Source organism: Haplochromis burtoni, unplaced genomic scaffold (genome assembly GCF_018398535.1).
Source record: "Haplochromis burtoni strain Fernald_Lab_line unplaced genomic scaffold, NCSU_Asbu1 Contig_388, whole genome shotgun sequence".
Classification (NCBI taxonomy): domain Eukaryota; kingdom Metazoa; phylum Chordata; class Actinopteri; order Cichliformes; family Cichlidae; genus Haplochromis; species Haplochromis burtoni.
In genome coordinates this window covers 1-9,697 of record NW_024582749.1, presented here as the reverse complement: position 1 = coordinate 9,697, position 9,697 = coordinate 1, and the positions used below count along the sequence as shown (strand labels likewise).

The 9,697-nt window shown below is 38.7% G+C and overlaps 1 protein-coding gene and 1 non-coding gene across 3 annotated transcripts in view; both read left to right on the top strand.

The window, feature by feature from the left end:
* Nucleotides 1-6,892, top strand: part of gba2 (glucosidase, beta (bile acid) 2) — a 20,595-nt gene extending 13,703 nt beyond the window's left edge. For both annotated transcript variants that reach the window (XM_005944578.3, XM_005944580.3), the window contains 8 exons: nt 14-118; nt 216-323; nt 708-859; nt 967-1,073; nt 3,167-3,309; nt 3,544-3,659; nt 4,545-4,736; nt 5,990-6,892. In XM_005944578.3, the coding sequence (XP_005944640.1) occupies nt 14-118; nt 216-323; nt 708-859; nt 967-1,073; nt 3,167-3,309; nt 3,544-3,659; nt 4,545-4,736; nt 5,990-6,190 (1,124 nt within the window). In that variant the 3' untranslated portion in view covers nt 6,191-6,892. The remainder of the gene's footprint in view (nt 1-13; nt 119-215; nt 324-707; nt 860-966; nt 1,074-3,166; nt 3,310-3,543; nt 3,660-4,544; nt 4,737-5,989) is intronic.
* Nucleotides 6,893-7,653: 761 nt separating this feature from the next.
* Nucleotides 7,654-7,727, top strand: trnan-guu. The gene has a single exon. It is a non-coding gene; the product is annotated as a tRNA-Asn (tRNA).
* The last annotated feature ends 1,970 nt before the right edge of the window (nt 7,728-9,697 follow it).

The window sequence follows — 9,697 nt, the reverse complement described above, 5'->3', positions numbered from 1 at the left end:
ACCTGTTTTCCAGGTCAGGAGTACAGAATGTACAACACATATGATGTGCACTTCTACGCCTCTTTTGCACTTATCATGCTGTGGCCCAAACTTGCCTTGAGTTTGCAGTACGACATTGGTGAGTGTAGTGTGCATTTTTATCTGTGGTCTTAAGCTTGTGTGTTTCATAAAGAGCCATCCTAAGACCTAGTTTTACAGCATTACCCTCTTCTCAGCTGGCAGTGTGGTTCAGCAAGACCTCACGGAGAGACTCCACCTAATGAGCGGACAGTATTCTCCCATCAAAACCAAAAATGTGGTGCCTCATGACATCGGAGACCCAGGTATGACAAAAGCAAAAACCTTACTTACATTTTATTTCCAACAAAGGCCTGTTGGAAGCAGCATGTCTATGAAATGGAATGTAGAGAGGTGTGCAACACACTTTATTTATTAAATATGACACCCGACGATGTCACAGTCATGTTGTAACCGGATGATATTGTTGTATTGTATTAAAATAATCTTAAATACCAGAGTTTTAGTATACACCTTCCTTGCCCTTTGCGGGGAGTTGCAGTCTTTGAGTGCTCTTGTTAAAAAAAATAAATAAAAGATTGATGGCTGGAGTACCTTTTAGGCAGTTATTTTTCACTTCAGCCCTTAGCAGAATTAAAATCATCTTCCTGACACTTTCTATTATCGTTTCTTGAAACTTTTTTCTTTAGATGACGAGCCCTGGGTGAGGGTGAATGCCTACCTCATTCATGACACCGCACACTGGAAGGACCTGAACCTGAAGTTTGTCCTGCAGGTATACAGGGACTTTCATCTTACCCAGGACAGGCAATACCTCCAGGACATGTGGCCCATCTGCCAGGTATAACTGGTGACACATTCTTAATTACACTGACTGCGAAGGATAAATCATTTTAGACATCACATACAAAGGTGGATGTATATTTAATTTTTTTGTTTATCTATTAGGCAGTGATGGAGTCCGAGTTGAAATTTGACCTGGATGGAGATGGCCTAATAGAGAACTCTGGATATGCTGACCAGACCTATGATGGCTGGATAGTGACTGGACCAAGGTGAGAGTTGGACAATTAAAGTCATGTCAATTCAGTTTTATTTTTATTACATAATGCCAAATCACAAAAACAGGCACCTCAAAATGTTGAATATTTTAAGGTAAAGACCATGCAGTAATAGAGAGAAACCACCAATGAGCAGATGACCCACTTTGAGCAACCACTTGGTGACAAATGAAAAGGGGAGGCAAAAAATCTTTTAACAGGAAGAAATCTCCATAAGAACCAGGCTCAGGGAGGGCAGCCATCTGCTGTAAGCAGTTAGCAATGAGAGGAGGGAGACGAGACAAAAGACACACTGTGGAAGACAGTCAGAGATGAATAATAACTAATGATTAAATGCTGAGTGATGTATAAACAGACAGAATGTCTTTATACACAAGTAAGAACACAGCAGCCCAGGCCTATTGCTGCATAATAGCATTATTGCACATGTGTATCACATCAATGATGTGTCTTTGTACTTGAAAACTGGGGGTCAGGGATGACCTGCGATGCAGAAGCTCCTCACAGATCTGAACAGACTTCATTTGAGCTGGAGAATAAGGTTGTTTTTATTTTTCACTTGCTAATTTTGTGCTTCAAGATGACACTGAAAGAAAGTAGGCAAAGTACTAAACACACATCAGATGTACTAGTCCATTTTTTTAAATCTTGAAAGTTGTTGATTTTTGTTTTGTTTTGCAAGATGAGTTCAGGAGTAGTAATTTTGAAATTTATACAGGCCAAACACTTAATTGGGTACACCACCAGCAACATGAACTGTTGATACAAGGCAAGATGGAGCTATCCTTCCATGCTGATTTTTTGTGTTTGTTTGTTTCAACATTTTTATTTTAAACTTTAGATGTAAACAAAACAAGAAAATCAACATTTATCAAACTTGTATTTCATTCTGTACCTCAAGTTTCAGAAAGCCAGCTGGTGAAAGGAGACCAAATACAGTTATACTGATAAAGTTTGTCTAATAGACCATGAGTCACTTTTTCGTAGGATGTTTAACCAACGTCATTAACCATTCTTCAAAGGAAGGGGGCACTTTTCCTGGTCTTTCCTGGTCTTAGCAAGACCCGTTTAGCCTTGGTAAGAGGCAGGATGATGCTTTTTTTTATATGGGGGGAGAAGTCGCAGTCAGAATGTTCTATGGTTATACTAACCATGGAAAGTTTTGGTGAGAGGCGAAATGTTCTTTTCAGAACACTGAAAATGACCTCCAGGATATTTTCCCACCAGTCCCAAAGTGCTGGATAGCTCCATAGAATATGTAGAATCAAGGCACTCTGGCCATCACATCTCCAGCAATTGTCCATAGGAATCAAGGTTCATTTGTGCAACTGTTGCAGTGTTCAATACCACCTGTGGATTATCTTTAACTGGATGAATCTGCTGCCTATCTCCTTATACATGGTAATAATATTATGAAGACATGACTCCCATTCAGCTGGAGAAATGTCCACTGCCAGATCTTGGGCCTAGCAACCTTTAACGTTGGAAAGAGGGTCAGCTATCTGATCTTGCATTAAATGGTAGATCTTAGGGGTAATACCTTTACCAAAGGGTGATCTTGAAAGCAGTGCCTCCACAGGGCTGCCCGCAGGGCAACTCCTGGGACTTCCCAGCTATTTCAATAAAGAACTGCACATTTGGACATATCTCCAGAATCAATTGTGCTCCAAATTTTATATAGCTCAACAATCTGATTGAAGCCCAGGAAATGTTTTGTTCTGCAATAAAATAAATGTGATACATAGAGGATGCCTGCCTTCCATGCTTTTTACACCAAATTCAGAGCCTGCCATCTGAATGTTGCAACAGAAATTGAGACTACTCAGACCAGGTTTCTCTTGTATACCATCAGTAATTTAAGCATATTCGTAATAATTTGGCTTTTAATCAAATATAGTGAGAATAAAATTTAGAGACACATATTTTGGCTTTACATGCAAAGGTTTTGGGTAAATCTAAGTACTGAATCAGACTTGATAACCAGATTTTTCTTTTATGTGGTCCAAAGTAGTTTGCATCTAACAAAGAAGTAATATTAGTAAAAAAATATTGACTCCAGTATAATTTTTTTTAATTTGTATTTTTAGTGCCTACTGTGGTGGTATGTGGGTGGCATCGCTCTGTGTGATGTGTAAAATGGCCAGACTGTTGGACAGCGAGGAGTTGTACCGTCACTACAAAGACCTGTTGGACAGAGGCAGTGCTGCTTTTGAGAAACTACTGTGGAACGGTGAGTCCAAACAATGTAGTCCTGACTTAAAACGTAATTCTTATGTTTTGGTCAGTGATGATGATAAAATGCACAAACAAATGCTTATTCTTAGGCTGGTAATAAAAAGTAATGTGTGGCTGGTATTCAAAGATGTCACATCTGTCTTTAGCTATTTTTAAATAATGTTTGACAGTGGACTGCTTGAAGACCTAAAGTGACTTCCCTTTTTGTTTCTCATCCCATCAAACACAGGCAAATACTACAACTATGACAGCAGTGGGAGAGATCTTTCTAACAGTGTCATGTCGGACCAGTGTGCTGGCCACTGGTTCCTGAGAGCATCTGGGCTGGGAGACGGAGAATTTCAGGCAAGTCTTTTATTGAGCTAGCATTAGTGTTCAGTTCAAGAGTGGTGCTTGTAAAGATGTGTTTATTATTTTATTGTTGTTTTGTGCTCTAGACTTTTGCAAGCTTAATGTGGGAGGAGCTAAATTGAAACATGTACACCAGAGTGGAGGAAATCTTTCCTAATCCTTCTGGAAAAATCACACCTTGCTAGAAACTGTTGTTAAAGTAAAGCTCATTCAGAGTTTAAAAATGTTCAAACTTCATTTCCAAGCCACTTTATACTGGAGAAACCCCCAACAATCAAACGAATCTCTGTGGTAACAGTGGGAAGGAAAAACTCCCATTTAACAGGACGAAACCTCCACCAGAACCAGGCTCACGATGAAATATTTCATCACTCATCCTAGTGATTTCTCCCACTAAAAACTCTACATTTAGATGAATAGAATCAACTTTCAGTTTTCTATTCAAGATTTTTTTTTTTAATCTTAATATTTTAAATTCCATTCTGAATTTAACAGGATGCCATGAAGAGAAGCTATTATGGGAGGAATGTCTTTTTATGTCCGGAAGATTGAAGGGAACGCTTGGTTTTTGACATTAAATGACTAGGCCTAAGTTTGACACATTTTGTAGCTGAAAAGCCACAACAGCTCTGACTTTACATTATTGATTTAAACTATCAAAAGATGTTGGGTTTTTTTTAATGGTTTCTTTTTTTAATTGTAATGCCTGCACTGTACTAACTCCCTAAAAACGAATTAAAAATAAGTACAATTGCAAATAAATAAAACATAATATCATGTCTTTTCTGTCTGCGGGACTCCAGAATACATGTATGTTACTCGAGGAATGTTTCTGAAGGAAGTTATATGGGTTAATCATTGCTTCTTCTCTTCTTTTAGGCCTTTCCAAAAGAAAAGATCCAAAGTGCACTAAAATCTGTGTTTGACTTGAATGTAATGAGCTTTGCTGGAGGCCAGATGGGGGCAGTCAATGGCATGCGCCCTGAAGGAATCCCTGATCGCTCCAGTGTTCAGTCTGATGAAGTGTGGATTGGAGTTGTATACGGTCTGGCAGCCACAATGATCCATGAGGTATGATCGATCTATCAATCGTCATCTTTTCTCTTTTTCTTATATCATTTTTTTAAAAGCAGCATTTTCAAAATGTCACTCTGGGTCATGGATACACTGGACAGTTGTTCAGTCAGCAGGGATCATATGTACCTACACGTTTGATTTGTTGGATTTTTATGCTGGATGCCCTTCCTGATGCAACCTCCAAAGGGATTTGTCTCCTCCTGGGATCAAACCAGGGATCTTTTGCTTGTTAGGTGAATGTGTATACCAGCTCAAAATAACTAATAAAATAAAATATTCATATAGTGACGATCACAAAATACATAAATTCTTTTTTTTTGTTTCTTTTTGTTTCTTTCTTTTTTCTTTTTTTCCCCAACAAAACACGTGAAGTGCTTTTTTTCTTGCTTTTATAAGAAGCTAAGGAGTTACTGGAATTGATAAACGGGTTTCTGTTAAAGCAGAAACCTGTTTATGTTATGGAATACTTTTTGATTCATGTGATTGTTTCCTGATTTCTAATGCAGTCTTTTTACTTAAATCTCAGCAAAGAGGCAATTAAGTGTCTTCTATGAAAATGTCTCAGTTACACAGGCCTAAAGACTGGTCGGCAACCCCCTGGCAACCGCTAGTCACTAGAGCGATTGCTGGAGGGACCGTGGAAGTGGTGTTGTTGTTGTTGTTGATTTTTGTAGCCATTTAAAAAAATTGTGGTTTTGATTTTTGTGGCATGGAGTCTGACAACATCACATGTTGTCATGTTGTTCTACCTGCTCGGATTGCTTAGAATCCTGTCTGAGCAGGTACTATTTTTGTACCTGGTACCAGGTACTATCACCTAATGGAAAACCCTTAAAACTGTGGCAACCTGTGCCAAGTCGATCCAAGTGAGTGCTAATGAAAAAGGGGCTTTAGTTTCACTCCTGCTCAGTGTGTGTTTTCAGATATGTTGGTGCCTTTCTCAGGCAACCGTGAAAATCTGCTAGAGGCCAGAGCAATCATTAGGTTTTTGTTGCAGGGCCCTTTTTGTGACCATACCCAGCAACCAATAGCCATCCACTCAGGAGATGGTGATTTACATAGTGACAAGAGGTTGCCCATCAGTTTCTAGCCATGTGTGACTGAGGTACAAGCTGCACAATTAACATTTACTACCCTAAAAGTGACTTGATAATACTTGACAGTGTGGGTGTTTCTAAAGTTGTGGAGATATTGTGATCCTGAATTAAACACTACCTCAAGCCTGCAACTATTTGCCTTTTCTTCAGGGAATGCAGGAGGAAGGTATGCGTACAGCGGAGGGCTGCTACCGGACGGTGTGGGAGAAGCTGGGCATGGCCTTTCAGACCCCAGAAGCCTACTGTGAGAAGAATATCTATCGTTCTCTAGCCTACATGAGGCCTCTGAGCATTTGGGCCATGCAGCTCGCCCTGAACACTTCACAGAAGGATCAGACCACAACAGCTTAGACTGGAGTCACATACTGAACTAAGACCCGAGTCATTACAGGAGGGAACAGGAGTTCCTAGAAACTCCGCTGTAGCCACCACTTTGATCTGGACTGACACTTTGAGGTGCTGTTTAACTGTTTACAGACCCAGAATTAAATTTTCCCAAGTTTGTTTCACTGTAAATGTTTGAGGCTATGGTACCGGATTGTACATTTTCCTCTACAAAGACAGTAGGTGTGAAATAGTGATCATATTGTTAGGCAAGCACATTTGATTTTCTTTCTGTGTATGAAGTGTTAGCCAGGTAATAGCAAAAAATAAATGAATAAATCATAGCCTGTGTCTATTAAACAAATTACTTTGTTACAGAACATCAAAATACTGTTTGCATACACATAAAAAAGCAAACACTACACTTCGCTGTTCACAGTCATGGCTATAATACCTGCAACATGTTTATTATATGATTTTCTTTATCCCCTCCCTTCATCCCAACTTGATTGCTGTAGTAAGTGGTGTAATTTTTGATGAGTGGTTTTGGAGATTAAGCCTGTAGTGAAAAAAAAATTATATATATATATATCTTTTTTATATAGAATTTGGTGCATTCTTGTATGTTGACCAACTATATCTACAGTATATAAATGTGGCAGCAAAATTTTCCGTTTTGTAAAAATAGAATATTCATGACAATCATGCTGAATAAATGACTGAATAACATGCAAGGAGATATTTGTTTTCCTTTTAATTAAGTATAGTTGGGTATATCTTTAAAACAGAATTATTTTTTTATTTATTTACATGTTTACTGAAACATCTTTTGATTAAAGCCTCTCACCTTTCGCTTCAAAGGACGCACATTTAAATTGGATGAAGTGTTTAGGTTGTTCAGCTCCTTAACATTTGGATGTTGTGGCGCAATCGGTTAGCGCTTTCGCTTGTTAACCGAAAGGTTGGTGGTTCAAGCCCACCCAGGGACGATATCACTATTATTGCCAGGTGATGCAGAACGCTGCACAAACGTGCAGTGCAACTACTTCCTCGGAAAGCACTGGTGTTGTTTCACAATAGCGTCCATGTACTTATTTTCCACCCTGATTTACGAATAAATTCTTTACAAATCCTACCATGTGGATTCATGGATTTTTTTTTTCACATTCTGTCTCTCACAGTTGAAGTGTACCTCTGGTGCAAATTACTGACCTCTGTCATCATTTTAGGTGGGGGAACTTGCACAATCGGTGGCTGACTAAATACTTTTTTGCCCCACTGTATAACACTTATGTTTGTTATACCATGTTTTAACCAAGCATGTTATAACCATGTTATAATCAACCAGTTATAATCAGGACGGTCATTTGATGAACGCAGTCAACCGTTCTATCAAGGGTGATATGCATCTTTCGGGTGGTGTTGTTCGTCCGCAACTGCATTCTTACTGCCAAGTTCATTACCCACCAGTCACATATTTTAAACAATCAGTCTCTGTGGCGCAATCGGTTAGCGCTTTCGCCTGTTAACCGAAAGGTTGGTGGTTCAAGCCCACCCAGGGACGTTATCACTGTTATTGTCAGGTATTGGAGAACGCTGCACAAACGTGCAGTGCAACTGTTATGTTGGTTATACCATGTTATAACCAACCATGTTATAACCAACCATGTTATAACCAACCATGTTACAACCATGTTATAAACATGTTATAACCAACCATGTTATAACCATGTTATAACCAACCATGTTACAACCGTGTTATAAACATGTTATAACCAACCATGTTATAACAACCATGTTATAACCAACCATGTTATAACCAACCATGTTATAACCAACCATGTTATAACCAACCATGTTATAACCATGTTATAATCAACCATGTTATAACCATGTTATAATCAACCAACCATGTTATAACCATGTTATAACCAAGCATGTTATAACCAAGCATGTTATAACCATGTTATAACCAACAATGTTATAACCAACAATGTTATAACCAACCAAGCAATCGGTTAGCGCGTTCAGCTGTTAACCGAAAGGTTGGTGGTTCAAGCCCGCCTAGGGACGTTATCACTGTTATTGTCAGGTATTGGAGAACGCTGCACAAACGTGCAGTGCAACTGTTATGTTGGTTATACCAGGTTATAACCAAGCATTTTATAACCATGTTTTAACCAACCATGTTATAACCAACCATGTTATTGCCATGTTATAACCAACCATATAACCATGTTATAACCAACCATGTTATAACCATGTTAAAACCAACCATGTTACAACCATGTTATAACCAACCATGTTACAACCATGTTATAACCAACCATGTTACAACCATGTTATAACCATGTTATAACCAATGTTGGCATCTCCCAATTCTTTGAATCTTTGGGCTGAAGGAAGGACAGTAGTCGGTGTATAAATGCTCAATCAACAATCATTTATTTCCATACAATTCAACACAAAGAGCATTTAGAACCATCATGATGGGGAGACCTGCCTGCAGAGGGTCACAGCGAGTCTCGAAATGGTAACGTGTTACTCAGCTTCTTATAGCCGCTAGTGGCCCCCACCTAGTCGTAAAAGCCCAAACATTAACATTCTTTCTCTGTTACGGCGCCCAAGTTACGACCTCGGCTCCCTGTCTTTCTCTGCTCTCTGTAAAGGTGGGGGTATGGAATGTGGTCTATCTCCCCTGTCTTAGACACAGAGTCTCCTGCTTACAACCTTCTTTTTATGATTCAACAATAAAGCATGTCAAGAAAACAGTGTAATACATTCAACAATAAAGCATGTCAAGAAAACAGTGTAATACATTCACAGCAGAGCAAGGATACAGAGTGATGCACACTTATCTAATAAACTAATAAGTGAATATGTTCTTTCAACTCAAAAGTATAATGAGAACTAAACTACATACACAGCACACCATCTAAACTAAAGGATAATATATGACCTACAGCAGTTAACATAATTCAACTACTTTAACTACATATATAAGATAACATATAATAACAGAATAATCTAATACCAACCATGTTATAACCAACCATGTTATAACCATGTTATAACTAACTGTGTTATAACCATGTTATAACCAACCATGTTATAACCAACCATGTTATAACCAACCATGTTATAACAATCATGTTATAACCATGTTATAACCAACCATGTTATAACCAACCATGTTATAACCATGTTATAACCAACCATGTTATTACCATGTTCTAACCAACCATGTTATTACCATGTTCTAACCAACCATGTTATTATCATGTTATAACCAACCATGTTATAACCATGTTATAACCAACGATGTTATAACCAGCCATGTTATAACCAGCCATGTTATAACCAACCATGTTATAAGCATGTTATAACCATGTTCCTCCTTCCAGAAGCTTTATGGCGTCTTCTCGGAGACCTTTAGACAAGGCTGCGTCCCATGTGTCTTTGAGGCAGCGCTTTACTTTTGCACATATAGGCCGGAGACTTGGCTTAGCAGTTCTCGCCTGGTGAGTGGATCAG